The 24,424-nt window shown below is 41.3% G+C and overlaps 1 protein-coding gene across 1 annotated transcript in view; it reads right to left on the bottom strand.

Annotated features, from left to right (window-relative positions):
- The window catches only part of MAP3K19 (mitogen-activated protein kinase kinase kinase 19), a 263,793-nt gene that overhangs the window by 28,068 nt on the left and 211,301 nt on the right, over positions 1 to 24,424 (bottom strand). The window contains exons 7-9 of the mRNA XM_086957307.1: positions 21,939 to 24,386; positions 19,876 to 19,986; positions 19,028 to 19,725 (exon numbers count right to left, since the gene is read on the bottom strand). Coding sequence (XP_086813433.1) covers positions 19,028 to 19,725; positions 19,876 to 19,986; positions 21,939 to 24,386 — 3,257 coding nt within the window. The remainder of the gene's footprint in view (positions 1 to 19,027; positions 19,726 to 19,875; positions 19,987 to 21,938; positions 24,387 to 24,424) is intronic.

Below are 24,424 nucleotides of genomic sequence, written 5' to 3'. Positions count from 1 at the left end.
TACGCTCGAAGAGATAGTAACTGCCGTAAGCTTCTTATCCTCTGGGAAGGCATCTGCGCCGGATAAATTCCAATTGAGTTGTATAAGATACTTCAACACGATTTGGCCCCATTATTGCATGATCTCTTTCTAGATGTACAGTACCTAGGAATCCCACCTACTTCATGGCAGGAAACAGATGTAATAATATTCGCCAAGAAGGGGAAACCACCTGAGTTGCCCGGCTCGTATCGCCCTATCTCTCTGATAAATTCCGATGCCCAAATCTATTCCAAAGCTTTAGCTAACCGGCTGCAGAGGGTCATAGCCAAATTAGTCTCGCCATGGCAACATGGCTTTATACCTGGCAGGGGAACTACAGACCATATAATATGGGTGATCTCGCTATTGGATATAGCGGAGACAACTGGAGACAAAATGGCTGTGATCCTCTTAGACGCAGAGAAAGATTTCGAACGTGTGGCATGGCAATACCTTTGGGAATCTCTATCAGAGAGGGGATTTGGCCTATAACTAATTACAGCTATTTGAGCAAAGTATGATGGACCTTATGCAAGGTTGCAGGTGATGGGGAACACATCGGGGGCAATTGAGGTGGCCAGGGGGACAAGGCAGGGATGTCTGTGCTCCCCAATTCTCTTCGCCATATACTTAGATCCTTTTATTAACCAGATGACTCTGAAACCCGTGATCAAACCAATAACAACTAATGACTATGAGACCAAGGTGTTGGCCTATGCAGACAACATCACCATTACTACATCTGAGCCAGAGACGGCAATCAAAGAAATTGAGGTTATGGCGGAGGAATTTGGGAGCAGGTTGGGATACCTGTTGAACAAGAGGAAGACACAGATAATCTGTACACGACATTGTACAATACAAGACCGGCGCCAGACTGAATCAGCAATGTACCTGGGGGTCAGGATAGGATCCGATATGGATGCGCTACGGCAAATTAACCTTGACCCAGTGCTGGATAATATAGGTACAGAGTTAAGGCGTCTGGACAAACTGCATTTAACAATAGTAGGAAGGGTCAATATATTGAAAATGAAAGTTTTTCCCAGAGTATTATATTTATTTCACTCCATCCCTTTAGAATTGACTGCTACCGCAATACAGAAAATGAACTCAATGTTCCCAAATTTTATATGGCACTACCAAAAAACTAGACGTGCCTCGAAAACGTTAACACGTCCGCGGGATAGGGGAGGGTGGGCTACCCCCAATTTGTTGTTTTATTAATGGCCAGCTGCCCTACAGCAGATGGGTGCCCTGATGACAACAGATAGCTCTAGGAGGGAGGATGATTTACCTTCTATTTACCATCTAGCTGTTGGTGAGGAAGCTACGGGGCTCTTTTTCAGACAGCTGGAGTCCAGCTATTATAAAAAAAACGATGTAAATGCCGAAAAGCAGCCCAGAAGATCTGTAGTAAAGCCAATAGAACATTGAAAATCCCAAAATATAATGGATATTTGCCTCTATGGGGCTACTCATTCCTTCCAGTAGAGATATATGACGGTATGGCTAGAGGGTGGGAATGAGCTGGTATAGAAAGAATTGCTATCTTACATAACAACAATTCAGAGATCATATCCTTCCCGTAACTAGTTCAAAAACTGGGGATAGCCGATAGGACGCAATTCAAGTACATTCAAATTAGGGGCTGCTTAAAAAATCTGACTAATGGGTCTTTTATTCTTGGGGCAATACCGCTATCCGATATCGTATATCGAGGAGATGGGAGGATTGGGGATTACTATAACATACTTATGGATACCCTCCCTGATGACCTGGTGAAAACGGGGACGAAATGATTGGAAAAATGCGAGATGGGGAGATCGACCTAGACATGTCATTGGAACTGGGAAAGAAAATCTTTTTATCAGCAAATCTGAAGGCTCAACACTACAAGACCATGTTTAATTTGCACTATACCCCATTAAACTTTTTGAATGAGGGACACGGGAAAACGATAAATGCCCAAGGTGCCAAAATAGTCCTGCGAATAGTATACATATGTTCTATGCTTGCAGTAAACTGATGCCCCTAAAAAATGTCACAGAAAAATTCTGGCTACAAACAACCAACAGGGTGATTACTCTCAGCCCACTGCTGATGTTACTTGGGAATGACAGCCGGGCTGGGCTACCTATATCACAAAGAGATCTTATTTATTACAATAGCTGTAGGTAGGCTATTGATAGCCACGGCATGAAAAGATTCTGAACCAACCATGTACACAGCATGGCTCCATTACCTACTAAGCATTCATACTCAGAAAATTGAATTGTATAAGAACAAGGGCTGGCGAGCCAGGGAGAAAGGTTGTAAGATCTGGGCACCCATGATCATGAGGCTTAATAAAAGACAGGAGGTGCGGTCGACTTAATTATAAGTTGCTATGATATAATGAGGAAGAATTGTAACTAGTTTGCTTTTCGTGTTGTGTTTTTTTTTCTCTCTCTTTTTTCCTCTTTTCCTTCTCATCATTGCATCTCTCATGAAATTGGATAGGATGACTAGAAGGCTTTATGTAAAGCTGCAACCTGCTGTCAATGAATTTATTGATGACAATAATGGAATTGTGATGTATTTATATTTTTGTACCTTAAGGCTAAATGAAAAAAGGGAACACTTCAGGAGACCTCATCCCTTTTATAAACACTGTTGGACCTGGCCTTCTCCGCTGGGTCATCACCAAACTTTTGCCTTCCCTCATTCTGTTTTCTGAATTCGTTTATTGGCATTAGGACTCTGTGCACGTTATCACCACTAATCAGTGCTAAAGTGCTTGTACTCACTACTTAAGTAATGGCAAAATTGGCCTACACCTGGTTGGCACATTTATTTTGCATGTAAGTCCCTAGTAGAGTGTTACTACATGTACCCGGGCCTGTAAATTAAATGCTACTATTGAGACTGCAGCACATATTGTGCCACCCACTTGAGTACCCTTCAAAACATGTCCCAGGCCTGCCATTACAGCCTGTGCACAGTTTTAAACTGCCAATTCAACTTGGCAAGATAAACGCTTTGCTAGGCCTAAACCTTCCTTTTTAATACTGTTGGAATGTGGGTTATTGGTAGGGGCAAATGTAGGTCTGCCCCTGGCAATAAGGACACTAACACAGTATAGGGCTCAGAATAGGTCTTAGGAAATTATTCCTATGCTCAACCCTTGATAACCTGGCTGTGAGTAGGCAGGCTTAACTTAAAAGACAGGTATGTAAAGCATTTAAAAACACCAATTCAGTAAATAATTAAGACACAAAATAAAAATCCAACACCAATTTATAAAAAGCTGAAATATTTTTATATTTTAATTGACACCAAAACGAAAACAATCCACGGTAGCGAACCAGAGATATGATTTGTTTGTTGTTGTTTTATATAATTCTTTTTATTAACGATTTGAGTCGACTTCACAGCAGATATATGAATTTTTAAAGATTCATAATTTTCTAATGCTTAGAAACCAACAGTGTCCTTTTTGTAATTGTGTTGTCTCTGACAGGGACACGTTCACCTTTAGCAGTTGTTCTGGAGGATCTCTCACAAGTCTTGTGCAGCCTCCTCCAGCAGGCTGGGTCCTGTTAGAACTCCTGCCTGGAGTTCTTCTTGTGGGTCCCAAAGTATGCAACACACAATCCAAGGTTCTGGAATCTCCAAAAGGGGCCTTGAAAGTGTGAGACTTCAATTCCAGCCATCTTGGACAAAAACCTTACAAATCCACTGGTAGTACTCCAGGCTGGGAATTCTTTCTGGTGATGGTCCAGGTGAGCTCTGTTAGTCGTAGCTTGCAGGGAGTCCACCCTTTAGTCCTTTTGAAGCAGGATTGATCCACAGGACTGTAGTTTCAGATGGTGCAAAAAGGTGCAATCGCCATAGTGCAGGCCTGGTGAATGCACATTCAATTCTTCAGCGTGGGCCCTTCTGTTTCTCTTCGGTTTCAAAAGCAGGTCTCAGAGGCACCGCCCCTCTCAGATACTTATTCAGTGTTCTCTGGGGCAAGCATGAGGGCACTCCTGTCCAATGAGCTGCAGGGTTCCACCCAAAGGTTTGACCACTTCCTCCAGAGTGTGTCAAAATGCTAACCCAGAAACTACTATTCTTCCATAATTCAATATGTCAGAATTTTCAGCAGGGAGAGACGAGCTGGCTAAACACACCCCTAGGATGGCGAATCTCCATAGTCTCTCCCCTTGCATCTGCTCATTCCTTCCTTAATCCTAGCATCTGGCTGGAGGTGAGTGAACAGGGGTCCTCCCCTTCGCTTGAAGTCCATGGTTTACACCTCCTCCCCCTACTCTGACATTCCTATGCCCAGCAACCTCTCCTCCCTGAGAGGCTTTTTAACCCCAGGGGTCAATCATCACCTCTTCAAAGCAGCCAGGCTCACCCACTTATCTCTGACCAATCAGGGCAGAGCAGTACCTGGTTGAATTTTGGCTTACATACAAAAAAGTCTTATAACGTCTTGTGTGTAAATTTTATAAAAAATTCAACAATACCATATTGTTGGATTTATCATTACCATTCTACTGAGTCCTTTAATCCTGGTGTTATGGCTTTTCTTTCTCCAGTTACTAACTAAAAACCTTTTCCAATGTTAACCTATGGCATGGGATTTGCAATGGGAAAAGTGACTTGGGCCATGTTTCCACCACCAGGACTTATGGACTTATAAAAACATATTTTATAAGTATGCTACATATATCTATAGGACCCCCACCCCAGTAACACCTAGGTTAGACTTTAGGGGTTCTGAATATGTAAAGATATTGCAGATCCTCCCTCCACCGTGCTCCTACCACCAAAGTCGATTTTGGGCAGCACTTTATCACTAAGTGCCCCCAAACACAAAAGTTGAGTTTGGGCCCAATTTACTTTTTAAAAGCAGTCCTTGAGACCAGATTCACTTTTTAAACTGACCTCTGGCTTCAGCAGTGCACACATGCAAGTGCAGAAAGAGCTGCTAGCCTCTAAACTGCCATGCCCTATTATATTCTAGGGACTGATAGGTAGTTTCAATCCACCTGCCCTATTATGTTCTAGGGCCCTATGGGGTAGGTCATGCCTATCACAGGGGTACCCCAACCCTTGGTGTACACTAGTGTATATAGGTGTTTTCACTGTATTCTAGTTGTTTTCAGCATAGCACCAGCCATGAGCCTGGTTAGGCAGAGCCCAGGGTCAGTCAGAGTCAGTTACCACCAGTACCAGTCAGCAAAAAGTTGGGTGGTGCCCATGGCACAGGATGACTTTGCAACAAATACTTTCAAGATACCCCTAAGTTAGGCCCAAGACAGCCATTAGGGCAGGGTGCAGTGTATTTGAAAAGTTGGAATGCACTTTTATGTTTTTGCATGTCTTGGTAGTGAAAAACTCTTAAATTCGTTTTTCACTACTACAAGCCTTACTTCTCCCTTAGCATGACATTGGGTTACGTTATTACATTTTTAATAAGTGATACATTTTGTTTGGGAACAGGTAAACATGTAATTTTTGGTCTATAAAGAATTGCAATTGAAACCCTCTTTAATGGTAAAAAGTCACTTTTAGAAAGCCATTTGGTACCTGCAGCCTGTGTCCTAGGTCACATGAGTGTGATTAGAATGACAGTGTATTCCTCCCCGACAGTAAGGCACAGGGGGCTTTGTGTTGGCAGGATGGGAGGGTTGCAGCTGTTCCCTTCCCCACTTACGTTTGAAAGGAGCTGCCTCAGCACAATCACAAATAACTGAACACCAGTCTTTTGTTACCCTAGATCTCTTGGAGCCTGGGCAGGGAGAAAGGAAATTCCAGAAACATCTGTGGAGGAAACTCCAGACATTTCTTCCCCTTCAAAGCTGGCAGCAGGTCTAAAAATAGGACCCTCTTTGGCCTGTGACTGACCCCTAAAAGGACTGCCTTGGACTCCAGAGGATTGCCCGGCTTCTTGAGGCCTGCTTTGTACCTCAGAAAACATTTGTGCTGCTACCAGAGGAATGCCCTGCTGCTTTAGCTTGCAACTGTACTCGCTTGAGTCCCGCTAGCCTCTGCTGGGGTGAGTTTCTGATCCTAAAGAGGTGCCTTTCCATGCCCTGGGCCCTTGGCTGGCATCAGCTGAGCTCCTCCTGTAAAGAAAGGGAGAAATCTTGATGTGCTTGGCTCTTCTGGACCACGAACAGACGCATTTGTGCTAAGATCCTGCTGCCCTTGATGACCGCCATCGCGAAGTTCCAGTGAAACCCGACTGTTTGTGCTACAGCCACAGCCAGCGATGCATGATCTGCACTTTGCACTAAAGTGAAACAAGCTACAGTGACCATCAACGTGGATCTTCAACAATGACTGACTGTGACACCTGACCAGGATCTTCGCAATACAGCGATGACTGTCATCAACACCAGGACTGCTCTTTACTCTATAGTGACAACGAATTCTTCGCATCACACTTTGAGAAAGTAACTTTTTCAGCGGGACTAACCTAGTCCCTGTACCCAGCTTGCACTCCATCACGGTCGGCCTGAACTTGCAACTTTACCCTGATCTAGCACAGCCAGATAACCCCAAGTGGTACATTGTGCAATTAGGTGCTCTACTTACCTAAAACTTGGAAACTGCATCTCCGGTTCTGCTGGGTCTTTGTAGTTTTGATGTCAAATATTTATTACATTTTTCTCTAATTTACGTAAATTGGCGTGGTATTTGTCTTCTGTTCTGTTCTCACTGTATTACTGTATGTGCTGCATAAAAACACATTACCTCTAAGTTTAGCCTGGCTGCTTTCGTGCCAATCTACCAAAGGGTAAAGCACAGGTTAATTTAGTGACTTTTTGTGATTGACCCTACGGGGATTGTGGTGTTGCTTGAAGAGGGTTAACATCCCCCTCAACCAAAAACTTAATTTCTAACAAACATGTATGCCCTAACACAGACTCCCTGAAGCTCTTAAAGTCATAGCACTCTGCAGCTAGCACATGGCATGGAATGACCTGTGTGATAGTGATTTCAAATAAACTACACAACCTTCACTGGATAGCAATAATCCCCGTGGAGTTAATCATTTGGTTCTGCAAGGACATTGAGCAACATATTAGATATGGATGGGGTGAGGGCCGCATGGAGGGTGAAGAGAGGAGAAGATAGAGTATATTCTGACTATTCCACAGTCCACAAAACACAGGCGTGCATAGATTTCTGGCTCACCTTAGTTGACACTTTCTGTGGATTTTTGACATTGATTGTTTACCACCATCCATGTCAGACTACTCTCCAGTGATACTTAAGTTGGAAATCGTTGAACCACTGCGACAACAGCTTCTGTGGCACTTCTGCACAGGTGCCCTTAGAGATGCTGTTTTTTAGAAATTAGATGCTGTCGACTAGGAATGAGTTCTTTGAAACAAATGTAGCATCCGTACTGTCTGTTGAGCAGTCTGCAGGAGTCGTATAAGGCATGCATTAGTGGGCTTTACAATGGGTAAGCATACTTGTGTACTCCAGTCACTTTGAACACAGCTGGAATACCTTGAGAAACCCTGGCTAAACCAGAGGTAAGGTCTGAAACAGGCTGCAGCCCAAAGTAGAACAAATATATAAATGAGACCCTTATTTAATACTGGGAAAATGGCAAAAGATAAAGTAAATACCTGAGGAAGGACTCCCTAGCGTGCAAATATGGAGAGGCAGATTTCTCTCATTGCTGCTGTTGAAGACCCATTACCAAAATGTTGTTTTACATCTTGAGAATGGTCTCGAGCTAGATAGATGGGTGGAAATTATGCCATATTACAAGAGTTCAAGGCTTAATATGAGTATTTATACAATCCCAAGACAACTGTATGCCCCTCCTGCTTGGAAGACTACTTGGACGAGATAGCCCCAGCGTAGTTTTTTATTTTTTTTAACTTTATTTAAAACTTTTTGTTTCTTACAGTCAGAGAAGCAGAACGTGTACATTTGAATATTTTACAATCTCAGTAGTAAACATATCATAGGTAACATGTCATATACAGACGGTACAGTTTGAGTGTTAGGTCCCCTATATTCCCATCTTATTACTCAGAAGGTGCTTCCCCACTTTACACTGATATTGATTTGGCAAAATGTCCATTCCATTTAAACCGCTTGATTACTGTCCAATGTATCCGGCATGTCGCCATCCCCGCTATCCCCCCGTTGTAGCGGGTACTACTGTTTCCTCTTCTTCATCCGTTCTCTGTATCATATATTCCCTGTATGGACCCCAGATGTCTTTAGGCCTGCATCTTTCTGCAAGAAGTGTGTAATAGTTTTCTGAGTGTGTAGAACAGTACGCTAGATCTGTGAGCCAATCCATGACCTTTGATATTGGGCCCCGCAGCCATCTCATACCCATCCTCCTTTTGGCTAAAAGGAGGCTAATTTACGGTCTGATTTCGGAATGTCTTTGTCGTACCCAAGTAATGCGACCAGTGGTGTCTCTGGGCATGCCTCAGCATCTGCGTTATTATGGCATACACATCTTTCCAGTATTCTCGTATCCCTGGGCATTCCCATGCCAGATGTATGAATCCTGCATCCGTCTCTCACACTTTTGACACCTGTCATCATCAAGTAATCTGTATTTATGTAATCTGGCTGGTGTGTAGTATACCCTGTGAAGATATTTATAATGTATCAGTTTATGTCTCCCGTTTAGTGAAATTGATCCTGTATTAGCATTGCATCTAGACCACTGCTCTTCCGTAATAGCCATACCCAGGTCATCTTGCCATTCTGCCTGTTTTAGACGGGTCTGATGCGTTAGGTGCCTGGCTGAGCGCATATAGCACTGCAACTCTGCGTTGTGGGGAGGTAGCCTGCAGTATGTATGTTAGTTTCTTCATTTCTGGGGGTTCTTCCAACCCTTCCCCTAAAACGTCACGCATAGCTTGTCTAATCCTATATTAATTGTATGCGGCCAGGGCCGAAATTTGGGGACTGCTTGCTGACACTTTCTCCCATGTTTTCAACACTTCTGCTTGGAAGAAATCCCTCAGCAGTTTAATTTTTAACTTGCGTAGTGTTCGCATTACTGTTTTTCGTCCCACATGGGTCATCAGTTGCACAACTCTACTGGCCATTTGGGGGTGTACATGAGCTCCATCGCTGCGTCTTAGCCATGTTTTGCAGTTGAGTTCTTGTAAAGGCTATTGGATCTATTGTGTGTGGAGTACCGCTAACACCTTCAATTAACATTCTCGGCAGTGGATTAGGATTAATAGCATTTCTTTTTTGATGTGCAAGTGGGGCTATGGAACCAGTAGTGAGCATACAACACTTGAGCCGCCCTATAATACCTCTCTAAATCTGGAGAATTTAGTCAGCTGTCTGCATATGTTTGTGTTAGAGTGTCCCATTTGACCCTCGGGTTCTTCCCTGCCCATGCTAACCGAATCATTAGTGTTCTGAGCATTTGAAAAAAGGATTTTGGGGATGTTAACAAGCAGGAAAGAAAACTAGGTAGCACTATTATTTTCATTATGGCTATGCGACCTCATAGGGACAGCGGAAACCTTATCCACTTGTCAATAGATTCTTTTAATTTCTGTATTGCACGTAATATTATTTCTGGGTCTGTGTGCACCTGGATTCCCAGGTAACGCATTGCCTTGGTGGTCCATTCTATGGGGTAGTCTGTACTAATGCACGTGGTCGCTGTGGTAAGCGGGAACACCGTAGATTTGTGCCAGTTAATCTTCATGCCAGAGTGTTGTGCGAATAACGTCACCTCCTCTACTATCGGGTTTAGATTTTTCTCCAGGTTATGTATATACAACAAAGTATCATCTGCGTATGCCGCTATGACTATGTTGTACAGTGGGGAACGAAAACCTCTGTGTGCATGGTATTCCCGCATAACAAACGCCAGTGGTTCTGCCACTAGTGCATACAGTAGTGGAGAACGTGGGCACCCCTGTCTGTTTCCTCTCGTGATAATGGGAGGGGAAAGTACTCCATGTATCCTAATGCGTGCTACAGGGTTGTTGTATAATACCTGAATAAGCTTGAGGAAAATGTCTCCCACGCCCACCTTACTAAGGGCTGCATAAAGGAAGTGCCATTCTATGGAGTCAAAAGCCTTCTCTATGTCTATAAAGAGGGCTGCCTCCTTGATCTTGATGTCTTTGCAGGCCAATGTACCAAAAAACATTCTTAAATTGCATGGTAGCGAGCGTCCTGGGCCTTACCTGCCCTAGAAGGCCATCTCGGGGCCTTTTGACCTATCCAGATCTGGGTCTTGTATGAAGTTAAATTCTTCTCCCCATAATTGGGGCATAGCCGAGTATGGTGCGATTTTGTCATGCAATGACTGATAGAATTGTGGGTCCTCTTGATTTGGACCATACACTCCAACCAGTAATATCTCAAACTTCTCTTTATAAAATTTAGCTATAACAAACCTGCCTCCTTTATCAGCCTCAATCTCACGTATTCTCAGCCCTGAGTTCCTGCTCACCCACACCAACACTCCCCTGGCATGGGACGTGTAACCTGAGGCTATGCATGTACCCCTCATTCTCCTAGGTGTTAACACGCTAGAGCCCTGTGGGACATGGGTCTCCTGAACTATGGCCACATCTACGTGATGTCGCTCTAAATAGGAAACTATTTTGCGAATTTTCCTATAGTCAATAAGACCTCTGACGTTCCATGTCAGGAACTTAAAATGTCTGCTGGTGGTGGTGACTTGATCAGCCGCCATGACCTATTTCCCTGTCCTCATTTATGCTGGGCGCATCTTCCATCCTTTTATAACGGAGGCCTTACCTAATGCCGCACTAGGACGCTTCATTCCAGAGCCTGGATATTAGGTACAACGGGCTCGCTTTCAGCCCACGATTTAGTTATGGCATGGCCTGCATTTAGGCTTCCTTACGAAGCCCAAATGTTCCGATTGTGGCCCGGATTGATAGCAAATTCCTGCAGTTATGTTCCGGCGGTTGCCGAAGCTTTTTACTCCGCGGCCATCTAGGTTCACGGCAAGCTCCGCCCAGCCCTAGCTTAGTTAAAGGGTGTTACTCTATCCTACCTGTAAGAGCCCATTGCTGTGCATGAAGTCATAAATGCTATTGATGGGATGCCGGGTTAAACTTACTAATGAAAAATCTGGAACTGCTGGAGCAGTCGGGATTCATATCTAAAAGGGTGACCTCTAATAATCTACAGATACTGTTTGCCCTTCATGCATCAGGTTCGACCTTATATTAATGACCTCTCAGTGTTTATTGACTCTGAAAAGGCTTTTAACTCACTGGAATGGCCCTTTTTATTTGTGGTGCTGCACAGAATAGGGATAATCCCCAATATCATAATGCTCCTTGAATTGCTTTGCCAATGGTTTGATGTCACGTCAGTGGGTATGCCTCCCATCCATTCCCAAACTACAGAAGTATGCGCCAGGGCACCCCTCTCAAGCTTCTTCTTTTTGACCAAGCTTTAGAACTGTTGGAAAATTGGCAGAGAGTCATTGAAGAATCCAGAGGCCAATATGGAAGGCTACAGAAATAAAGTGATAATGGGGACTATCGGGCATAAAAAGTAACTAGGGTCACCCAGAGATGTTCACCCTCACAGATGCAACCAGCAGACTGACTATTGATAACCCACTCTGCTGAAGAAATCAGTTAAATTTCTGGGCAAATGTATACATAAATATAAACAACTGGTTGTTTGGGATAACTATAGCCTGGTGGTGGAAAAACTAATTGGACAGACTGAGCAATGGATAATGCTCCTGCTATAATTGCTGGCAGAGTTGTCCTGATAAAAGTGATGCTTCTGGCCATTTTTTTACATTTGTTAGAAAATATCCCAGTCACCCGTAGCAAACATTTTGTTGCCAAATTAAGATCCTTACTGTAAAGTCTGGTGTGGGGGAAGCGGAGGGATGCTAATTGGGAGGCTCTCACTGTAACATATGAAAGAAAGGGTTGGACCTAGAAAGATATTACCATGCAGCGCAGTCCCCTTAAGTGGTATGTTGGCTTGACCAGCAGAGCTGTATGCCTGATCTCCAGATTGAAGAGACCAATATATGCAGAAGAGTTGAAAACAATTATTACAGTTAAACTACCCAAGCATATCCAGATTATACAAATGGTCCACTGCACAAACGAGTTGCTATGGACCATGGTCAAAGCAGCCAGGCTAGCACATCTACTCCCTGTCTCTTCGATGTATGAATAATCCTGCCTTTTCTTGACATTAGACAAGGGGGTAATAAACAGTCTGGAGCAGGCAGGCCTGAAACAAATAGGCCAGCAGTTTATTAGTGTAGGTTTCTGTCCCTGGAATAATTACGGGAGAATAGAAATAAAAATGCATTGGGCACATTCACTTTCCTTAGAGTTGGACATGTCGAGTCACTTATATGGCCCTGGTTCTCAGATGAACCCCAGAGTTCCCTCCACTTATCCATTTGATTTGGGCCCCTGACATGAGGAGATGGGTCTCAAGACTTTATGGATTATACACTGATTATTAAACTATGGTTGATTATAAGGCTCTTAAATATTTGGTGCTGGACTTGAGAGAGGGGATAGAGACTGAGGTTTGGAAGCACTACACTATTCAAACAACATTTGTGTCCATAAATTATAGGTATAAGTTGCTCCAATTAAATTCCTGAACAGACTGTACTTCTCTCCTAGCTTTCTGCAGAGAAATGACCCTACTAAGCCCTCACACTGTTTAGTGCATGAGGGACCCGGCTGGTTTCTTTCACTTGACATGGGATTCCCCACTAGTTATGGCAATATCACAGACAGGGGAGTTAATGGACATGTACTTCTCTGACATTACTGTTGGGATAAGCCAAGCTATTTCCAAAGACGATGAACTGATTGGTGGCAGCATTAATAGTACTTGCGAAGCGTAGTGAGCTGCATTCATGGATGAAGGGACCAACCCAAGAGTGAAAGACTGGATAAAGTATGCTAAAGTATGCTACATTTAGAGGCAAAACGGTGGAGGTCTTAACAAGACTACAGGTACCGCAAATGCAGGCAAGAGACAATTGGAGACCATTCAGGCATCATTTAGCTAGTTGTTCTAGCAAAATCTTATTGGCTTCTCTCCTTGCTTGAGTGGACATGAGCAATATACTCCCAGCAACTCAAATAGGTTTCAGAAAGTTGTATCATATCCTTCATTATTCTATGGCCCTGGTTTTGCTGGTTAATCAAGCCTTCTGACTTCATGTATTTGAAGAAAACTTGCAACGGTGTCAACAGATCCCTGTTATGGAAAACAATTGAATATGGGTGCCCATTGAGCCCTTGTCTTTTTTTTACTTTCTGCATTATATTACATCACTTAGGCCATTTCATTTTTATCTATTATACATCAGAAACAGGCACAGATCTATTGTCTATCAGGAGTCCACCAAAGTTGCATCTATGTGCCTTAATAAAAAAAAATGCAGTGATTTGAACATGCACGCCTTTAAATCCTTCTCCTTTTGGTGGTCAGCATTTCAAAGCTCTGTTATTTCGATCACATCTTATTATTTGATAAAATGACATTGTAAGTGCTGCATGTTTTTGATGTCCTGCATACTTGCTCTGAGTTAGTTGACTAGTTACTTAATAAATCCAGCAAAACACAATGAGTTTTAGTAAACTGGGTCTATAGAACCAACCTTGGGCCTCTTTAACCTAGGCTAGGCCTTTCATATCCAAATTACTTCATACAAGATAAATTCCCCCCTCATCTACTCCCTCAGCTAACCAAGTGCCTGAGTCTGATCTAACTCACATAGATAATCAACTCAATGAAGTAACACAGGGTATTAACAATATCCTAACAATCCTCAAATCCTACCCTGAACTAACCATGAGCCCAGGCCTCTCTTCTTTCTACTCCCCAAGTCAACCTCCACGAAAGACCAAGATCCAGCCCCACATCTGGCTCACAACCCTTCTCGATAGCCTAGTGCACAGGCCAAGTAGATCGACCAACTGTCTTTAGTTGAAGCATTGGCCTTAGCCAAAACCTATGACTTGAGCCCAACCCAAACCAACTACCCCCCTCCAAGATACAGGTGATTACAGGAATCAAGAGGGACATCAACCCTTCAAAAACTGCCAGACCACCAACCAACCATATCGTAATCCTTCTGGCTCATCCCCGCCTGGAAAGCTACCAGCAACAATAACATCAACTGCATGTTCATAAACTGCAGATCAACAACTAAACATGCTATGGATTTATCACTGAATCATGACTAAATGACATATCCTATCCTATCCTTGACCCGCTAGTCCCTCCTAGCTTCTCCATCATCAACAAAGACAGGGAAAATCGCATTGACGTGGCATAGCTATTATCCACAAGACCAACATCCATCAGGTAGAAACAGACACACCTATCCCACTTTTGAACATCTCAGCATTAACTTAAGGATGAAGAACAACAAATCAACAAAATGCCACCTCCTATATCACCCACCAGGCAACGTACCCTCCTTTGGAGAACACCTCTCAGAACAGATAATGCACTCCTCTCTCTCTAATGACAATAACCTATACCTAGGCAACATAAACCTACACTGGAATGAAGAGGAATACACTCCCATACAATCCCTAAAAGTTCTCATTCTCATCAAAAACCTTACCCAGCACTGCAAAGGACAAACACATACCAGAGGCGCAACCCTGGAGGCCATCATAGTGCAAAACAAAGCAAAATCTATTGGACACATCCTCACTGTTGTTTGCTTGGATTACCACATTATTATGTTTCACATCACCACTCTGAAATAACCCCTCCTGCACTCATAAAACCTTTCAATAGTCCCACAACTAATGTCAGATTCCCCAGGAGGATCTAGAAGATAAGAAGATGTCCCAACTCCTCCCCACCCTCAACAGGCAACCTCTCAACAGACAAGCTTACTTCCCACTACAATTCAACAATGTCATCCATCCTAAACCAACTAGCTCCCCGTAAACGTAAAAAAGGGACAGAGGATCCTGGTTCAATATAGACCTCATCGCAGAAAGAAGACAACTGACAGCGGCAGAAAGACTCTGGAGAACCAAACCCTCCCCATCCCACCATCAGCAGCTCAGAAGCAAACACAGAAAATATAAAAACCCACATTCTTCAGCAAAGCTCTAGACAAAGCAAGAAAGCGCCCCAAAGAACTGTTTAATATCATTAAACAACAAGCCTCGAAACCAACAAAGCCAACTTCCCATGTCTCCAAAGAACACTCTAGCAACATCGCAAAATTCTTCAATGAGAGAATCTCAAAGATCGAACTGTCCTTAGAACACAACACTCTAAGACCCTCTCCTTAGAACATAGGAAACAAACGCACCTCTGACCTCGCCGAACTCACAAAAGGCAGCCATCCACTCGAAGCGCTCGGGATATAAACTAAACCCAGGATCCCACTTAACCCACAAGAGGTGAATGACTTATTTACGGAGGATGACATTTCTACGTTGATCGCAAATTCTAAGCCCTCATCTTACCTTGCAGATCCTCTTCCGGCCTCCCTGGCGAAATACCTCAACTATGCCCTAACACCCCCCTGAGCCAAAATAATAAATGGCTCCTTGAGTAATGGGCGGATGCCTGCCTGCCTCAAACTAGGACAAGTCACTCCCATGATAAAGAAACCCGGTGCAGATCCAGAGGAAATCACCAACTTTGGATCCATCTCTAAACTACCCTTCCTCGCTAAAATACTTGAAAAATGCATCCTCTCCCAACTCACTCAGCACATTGACTCCCACAATCTTGCCGACTCACTACAATCAGGCTTTAGAAAAAGGATGTAGCACTGAATCAGCCCTATTAAACATAGGGGACGGCATACACAAGTCGCTGGACAATGATAGATGCTGCCTACTCATCATCCTAGACCTATCAGCAGCCTTCAGCACGATAGATCACAAGCTGCTTCTTTAATCTCTCTATAAGCAGATTGGAGTCTACGGCCTGGTTCTGAAATGGTTCAGCTCTTATCTCCATAACTAATCCCAACAAAAAAAATGAACAACTCGACTTATGATACATTCGCCATATTCAGGGGTGTCCCTCAAAGCTCAGTCCTCTCACCTACACTCTTCAATATATACATGGAACTCCTCACCACCATTCTCAAACAAGCAGACATCCTCTACCACCTCTATGTGGGTGACACCCAGATCTACCTACAAATTTTCTCACTAGAAGACATACGGCATCTTAAATCCACACTCAGAAAAGTTCAAAACTGACTCTCACACCTGAAACTCAACCAAGACAGAATTCCTACTCTTAACTAACAATGGACTGAAGCCCAGGTCCAAGAATGGATACATTCCATTAGTGCTATGAACTGCAAACTAACGCTCCCTGAATCTGTCAACTCTTTGGGGATTTCCCTGGACCCAAACCTAAGCATGATTTAACACATAAAGATTACAGCTAAGAGTACATTCTACAACCTGAAACTCCTACACAAGTACAATCTCTACCTCCCCCCGAACATCTAAAACCACTATGCAATAGTACTGTCTAGATTGGACTACAGGAATGCCACCCTTGGCTCAGCTGAATCGCACCTAGCACACCCTGAGAGCCACACTAAACCCAGAAGCAAGATCGTCACTGGAGCAAAAAGATACAACCACATCTCCCCCTCTCTGAAAAGTCTAAAATGGCTTCCAATTGAAGCCCATTGTTACTTCAAAAAGGCCTGCCTCACCCACAAAGTCCTCCAAACCAGGAAACTAACTTATTTAGCATCCAAACTCTCAAAGGCAGACCAGGCAAGAAATCTTAGATGCACCAACACTCTGCTTCTCATCCCTCCCAAAAAACACAAACAAAAAGCCCTCAGACTCTCCTTTTTGGGAAATGCACCCGGGATCTGGAACTCCTTCCCAGTGCATATCAGGGCCAACCTTTCCTATTTGAGCTTCAAAAGAAAATTAAGGGATTTTCTCCTCAACCAAAACTTCCACCCCACGGATTCCAACATCTAGCCCATTATTGGACTCCTTTCTGCCTTTGTCCTGTTTTCCACTCCGCAAACCATTATAATCATGACCTCCACCGATTCTTTATTGTATAACCAATGCTAAACAACTCAACCTTGACTATTGTCTATTGTTCTTTGCCTGTGTTTTTGCCTGTAAAGCGCTCTTATCCCCTCGGGTCTAGCCAGCGTTATATAAAACTCTCTAAATAAAATAATTCTTGGTTCCTCAACCAGAAGTGTTGAAAACTACATCTATATACCGCCATTCTATGGATTTCAAAAGGAGATAGCCTATTATAGCATTCAATGTATAATTGAAAACAAAACACTGAATACTGCATTGTTTTCATATTGCGATTGTCGCTTCAATACAGATGTTACTCTTTTACCTCTAAATGATAGACTATCAAAAGTCATACCAATAATAAACTCTGCTTACCCATCTGGCTTCAAGTGATAAAGTTTACTATTAATGGTATGGCGGGCCAATATTAAGACGTACTTAAGGAAATCAACGCAATTGAAAACCATCAAAATGGAGTTTGGCATGACTTCACCTAGGGCTTTTTTCTTCAAGGCAACTTTGAGCTAATATTTTTCTCTCTTTCATCATGTGGTGTGCCAAGCACCATAACTAGTTGAATTGATTCTGCTCTGGCTGGATTAGAAAGTGGCTGTTAACAAGTTTGTTCCATTTTGCTTGCATTTGGTTAGAAGTACTGAGGTTGTCCCACGTGTCCGACACTCCAACAACCGCATGGTATAGTTTTAAAACAAGGCTATCTAACTCTATGAAACAACTAGCCCCCTATGCTGATCTTGGGATTTTGCAGTCCAAGTCATCATACTCATTTCTTTGTGCAATATGTAACAGACAATCTCTGAGTCTGTTTTACAATGTACTTGGCCTTAGTAAAATGTTGATGCTATTGCGCATGAATTTTCATTTCAAAACATGCTGTATGAATTGTGTGTCACTATCACTGATTTTTTACTCATGTTGTTCTTCATTGCAAGGTGTATTTCCTTTGCACAGGGATCACTTGAACAACCTCATAAACTCTTATAATTCATGTGATATTTTAGTGGACCGGGCAATTTTGAACTCCATTAAATTAGTGGTACATTTTCTTTACCAACATTTATTTAGAAAGTTTGAAGCTTTTTGCAAGACACCCTAACATACATTCATTGGCTTTAATTACATTTTGAAATGGATGTGTAATCATATTATGGAGAGAAGAGAAGGGTAGCAGGAATACTTTAGTAGATGAAATCACTATTGTTTCTTAAACCCAAGGAGAAGAAAGTGTAGGTTCAGGGTGTTGGGACTATCAAACAGGAGACTTTCACACTTGTAGAGATGAGTAACACCACACCTGGCCCATGTTGAAACGTCTCTTGTGCACATCTGTTTGGAAAAAAGTGATGAGCACAATGCCCTACCCTGATTTACCTGGATGCTCAGGCCACAGGATCGTTAATTAAATTTTAATGGTAGGAGAGGAAAGGTCTGTTCTCTGGTTCTAGTCAAAAGAGGGTATCTCTTTGGAGAAGATGATAAAGTGCACATAATGTTGGTGTAAGACATACCAAATAGCAAATGTGATAAGAAGTAAGTCAGGAAAAGAGCAAAGTGAGGGTAAAATAAAGCATATTTCACTAGCAGTCACTGAAGGAAAAGTAATGATTGTTCCATTTGTGCGGACTTATAACTGAAATTTGCATTGCAAAAATCCCTAGCATTGTTGGTCTACTTAGTTTATAGGGCAATCATGTGACAATATCAGTGAAAATTATCAGGAATGAAAAGTTAAACAGTCCCACTCTCTGTTTAGGAATCCCAGTTATGATGATGAATTCTATTTTTTTTTATTAAATGTCATTTAATGTATTACATTTTAACATTTTTTTATGAGCTAAGTGCTTGAAATATACATGATTTTCATAGACTAATATTAAAATAGTATCCCCCATTCTTGCTTCATATGACACAAAATGTCACCATAATTATCAAAACTTCTTGGAACCTACCTGATTAGGCATAAATCAACAAATTCCCTTGCTTTTTCGGAATAATGATCTGACAATGAAGGCATTTTTCCTCTTTGGGCTCCAATGTAGAACATTGCTGGCAGCCTATCCATGTGTGCCAAAGGTGGTTTTCCCGTTGCCATTTCAAATACAGTACAACCAGTGCTCCAAATGTCTGACTTTGTTCCATATCCAGATGCATTTATCACCTCTGGTGCCATCCAATAAGGGGTTCCATGCATAGATTTTTGCATTTCGAAATGTGTGCCATTTAAACTCAAACAGGCCAAACGCTTGGCACATCCAAAGTCAATCAACTTGATTACTCCAGTTTGCATTAGCATAATATTATTTCCTTTGATATCTCTATGGATGACTTTGTTTTCATGTAGATAGGATACACCTTGAAGTATCTGCTTTGTATATCTAGAGAATACAATTTCTGGTAATGGACCGAAACGTTTGAGAATACTGGAAATTGAGCCACCAGGGATAAATTCCATAAAAATGCTGACAATATTATCTTGTAAGCATGTTCCTAAGAATCCTACTATATTGACATGATTCAGTGTTCTTAGTAAATCAACTTCTTCTTGAAGTTTCTGATATTCCTTTTCTGTTGTGTCTGTATCAGATGTATTCAAAGGTACTTGTTTTGCTGCAATTAGTTGGCCATGACTAGTAAGACCGCAGTATACCTGCAAAACAAGAATATTTCTCAAGTCAAAACAATGCAAATTCTGTAGCATTTTAATACTTTTTTGCATAAAATGACAACACAGTAATCCATACTATTACTGATTTTTCAATCGATGCATGATAGAATAGGTCTTCTACTTTCAACCTACCGTGCCATAAGCTCCCTTTCCGAGAACATCACCTTTAGTCCACATGATAGAATCATCATTAACTGATGAGTAGTTTGAAAATGTGGAATCATCGTTTAAGCTGTGCGATTCCTGGAAAGTGATGGTTTCACGAAAAAAAAATTAGATCATCAAAAACCATGCTCTGATTAAAATTGCTCATTCTCAATAGATTACATTTACAGTCAGACACAAGAGTTTAAACATCTCAATAACTGACCTCACTGTCTAGCTAGGTCAAGTATAGATAGTCAGTGATATGAGCATTATTTGTGACAAAACATGTCACAGCAAGTCTCTACATCGTTTAGAATTGTAAAAGTTCTTTAGAATGTTAATCTAAGTGATACATTGGGATTATATTTACAGGGTCCATTAATATGTTATTCATTTATCACATCACTTCCTAGATGGCCTTGCTTTTTTATCTGTTCTCAGTTCACCATGTCAAAAAGTAATAGAAAACATCACAAATGTTATGTAAGAAGCTGCTAGCAATATCTTCATACTGGCGCAACGGCTCATACCTATGTGCTGCTAAAACAATAGAGGGTAAGGCATAATATCCTAGCCAAAATGAGGAATGCACTAATTCCAATTACTCAAATAATTGCAATATATATTACAACAGATTGGGTCTCAATCTAAATCATGATATTCATTGTACAGACCTTGACAGGATAGAGGATGAAGCGCATCAATTCTAGTTCCAACTGTCTGAGCTCTCAAACTCCTCAATATTGCTTAATACTCACTTTTGTTATAATTTAATCTACTCCTTACCCACTGCAAACCATTTAGCTATACCTTCATCCACTGTTTGGCGTAAAGGTTCAGTGCATAGTGGAGGCTTCAACCAAAATTTTACACAATACGCCCAATGACACGCTTAAATATTCTTTGTGGAAGTATTTAGTGTTTGAGAACAATCAAAAAGGTTGTCAGATTTTCACTAGTTAAAATCTTTAAAGAAATAGACATGCTGAGCAACAGATCATTTTATAAGGGACAGCTGTAATATCCTATACATTAAGAGAACCTGGTTTTAAATTGATGAATCAGTAAAATACAATAGGAAAAAAAACATTTTCTGTTCCATAAAGCAGGGTGTGCACCAAAATACCTGTTTGGTCCTGAATGAATAAAGACGAAATTTGTTTTTTTAAAACCTTATTTTGAAAAAGTTTGCAACCAGCACTTAATTAGCGAATACAGTTTTGATTATATATGCATTTCTATATCAAAATTATATTTGTAATTTCTACTGTGCATAGTAAAAAAAAGTGCCACTTAAGAGTGCACTTATAGTCTTAATTAATGAACAATCCTTAGATTTTCTACAAAATACTAGCAATGCTGTCTAAATTATACTAGAAAATACAGTAATCAGGTTATAAATCAACCAAATCAAGCATACAGAGAACCCGTTGGGAGTGTGTCCTTGTACTGAGGACACAGATCGGAGTTTTGCAAAGTAAACTCAACTGCAGTATAGACAAACAAAAGGTTTTGTTACTTTAAGGTCATAAGGATACCCAATGCGCTAGGGGTATTTTCTGCTGGCTACATAGTGTTGTTCAGAGCAGGAAATGTGTTGATCTGGCTTGGGAATCCCACCACTAGGGCATTTTATCACCACAAGTCACAAAGGTGAAGGGGTTGGTCTTAGGAATCCCACCACCCCCCAGGGAAAATGCCCTTGGAGCCCTCATCCATGAGGTTGAGGGAGGGTACCACTGTGCACCCCCTTCCACCCAATGTAGTAATTTCTGCAAAGTGCTCTACACATCCTCCAAAATGCCTTTAACATTAGTTTAGTATTCTAATCTATGTGATCACCTTGTGTAATGTGTGTCAATAAATGTTAAAACAATTTTGCTTTGTTAAATAGATAGGTAAGCAATATTACATTCTTAGCATGGTCATATGAGGATTCTTTCTGAACATTAATTTTCCTTTTACAAAAGACAATGGGACACTCATATATGTCACAGATTTTAAGGATAGCCAAGAATCATAGGAACAATTGATTTTAATTAAATTACCTCAATTTCTTCAATGCCAATTATGTCTTTGTTGTGACCAGTCAAGTTGCTTGCTTCTTGTTCATAGGCACAACTTTGCTTTTCTGGGATGGTATTTTCTGTATTTGCTCTGAATGACGTAAAGTCCTTTGCATCAATCGATAACATTTTTGCTGCTAAACATGAAAGCAATTCATCAGTCAATTCTTCACTACTTGCACAGTTAATGATTTCACTGTAAGGCTTAGAAAAAGAATTTGCAGAATGTATTATCTGTTCATTTGGTGTTCTATGAGTTGGTGATCGTGCAGACTCATATTTTTCAGCCATGTTTGAAAATGTTTCCTCGTGGTCATCCACGAAAGTTTCAGGGATCTTGTTATTTTTTACATAAGATGTCCGGCTTTCAGAACCACCAGCATCGGGGCTGTCAACATCAAAGATTGTTTTGCACTTGTCAGAGTTGGAAGTCTCTTGGTCACTTTCCGATATGCTTGTTTTTTTGTTCTCCAGGTTCATGTGTTGGGATTTGCTGAAGTCAACGTTGTCATCATCTAGGTGTAGACTGAGTAGTCCAGATCGGTTTGTTTGATTTTGTTCAAATATTTCTCTGCTCCGTGATATCTTTTCTAAAGTAAATTCTTGAATTGTGGGTAAATCTAAATGTGAATTCGATTGAACTTCTTTGATGAGCTGCGAAGGTTTTGTGGTGTGCTGAATTTCATCATCAAGAAAACAAATATTGCTTCGTGAAGGTGTAATTTGCCAGTTTGTGCCAGAAATGATTACATTATCCTCATGTTCATTGTCACTCTCTGTTAAGAGAAAGCCTTTTGGCTTTGGAACTTCATTCTTAATATTTTCTTTTGTTTGTGAAGTGTTGCTTTTGGTGCTTGATCTTGCTCGTTTCTTTGTGCTCTTTAGTCTTCTGTTTACATTTGTGTCTGCAGACCTCAAACCATTGCTGGTAATGCTGTTCCTAGGTGGAGCAGAAATGCCATCCCGAATAAACCGTTCCTCTTTATTTGACAGATCACGGGCATTGGGGTACATGGGTGTCCCAAACATTTCGCAAATCTCTGGACCACTTCCCGGAGACACTATCTTCACAAACATGTCACTATATTTCAAGTTACCAAAATGGGAGGTTGGTTGTGAACCTAACACAGAAAGGTGTACAGATCTGGTTGAGCTACTCCCTCTTTTGCTTTCAGGGGTACGCCCATTTTCTACAGATTTTTGAGCATTTTTTCTCAAATTGTTAGGAAGTGTTTGTGGTGTTTTCGTTTTTGATTTGATCACTGTTTCTGCAAACCCCGGGGAGAGAAAATCTAAACCTCGCATGTTGATCTGCTTATTAACTGCTTGAAGTTTTCTATTCTGCTTTGTTAAACTCATTTTTGAATTGATACGTTCTTGTTGCTTCTTAGCACTTGTTTGTGTCTTAATTAATGGTGATTTGGCATTACGTTTTTTTAACTTGCGTTTCTCTGAGTCCTTGTCAGATAATTTTTTTAAGCTCTGCTCACTGTTTGAAGGTATACTACCATTGATACTTTTTCTTTTTATATGTTCTCGTTTTGACGATTTTATAGTGCATTCGTTAAGAGGATCATACTCAGATACTGTTATGTGCACTACAGGACAAGGTTCGGTCTCTTTAATTTCTTCTACATCTTTATTTGCCTTAGATTCTGGCATGAAACATACTCTTCTTTCTAAAGGTTTTTCATCAGAAGGGGAAGCTGTTCTACCAGGATACCTTGTGTCCTCTACTGCTGCTTCTAAAACAACTGTATTTGTTTCAAATATTTCCTGTTTGTGTGTCAACTCTCGTTTTTCAGTTGTAGTGTCAACACTGCCTGTGGTTATGTCATACTCATCAGCATTACTGAGCGGATTCTCATGAAAATCTTCACCTTGGCCTGTAGCAATATTGTCTGACACTTGTAAATCGATTTTAGTTATTTCAATCTCTACACTACTTCCTTGATGTTGATTTGACTTGATGTTCACTGGTTCACTTAAAATGTGGTCAGTTTCTGCTATATTTTCAGTGCTCATTAAAAGGTGGTCTTCGTCATCAACGCCTTCAGTGTCCGAGTCAAAAACAAACTCATCTTCACTGTCGATCAACGAATCTCTGTGTTTTGTGTTCTTTCTTAAACCTTTAAGTGATTTTAAGCAATATTCTGTGCTTGATGATATTAAATTTGTTGATGTCGAAAAATCCTCAGAAGAACTTGGAGCAGTTTTAGAAGATAGTTTCCTACTGTTCATTACCTCCTTTCTGTCAGCAGTTGTTGATAATCGAGGCAGCAGTGAATAAGTATTCTTTGATTGTTTAGGAAAATGTGGTGGACTGAGAATACTTGGAATACCAACATCAAATTTTTTAGTCACCTTCGCATCCTCCCAAAGAGGATATCGACTACTTCTTGGCGAGGGCAAATTTGCTGACAGAAAATGCTATAATGTAAAAATGTTAAAGTTACATTTAATAGGTA

Source organism: Lissotriton vulgaris, chromosome 2_1 (assembly GCF_964263255.1).
Source record: "Lissotriton vulgaris chromosome 2_1, aLisVul1.2, whole genome shotgun sequence".
Classification (NCBI taxonomy): domain Eukaryota; kingdom Metazoa; phylum Chordata; class Amphibia; order Caudata; family Salamandridae; genus Lissotriton; species Lissotriton vulgaris.
The sequence above is the reverse complement of the archived record's forward strand: the minus strand, read 5'-3'. Positions and strand labels throughout refer to the sequence as shown.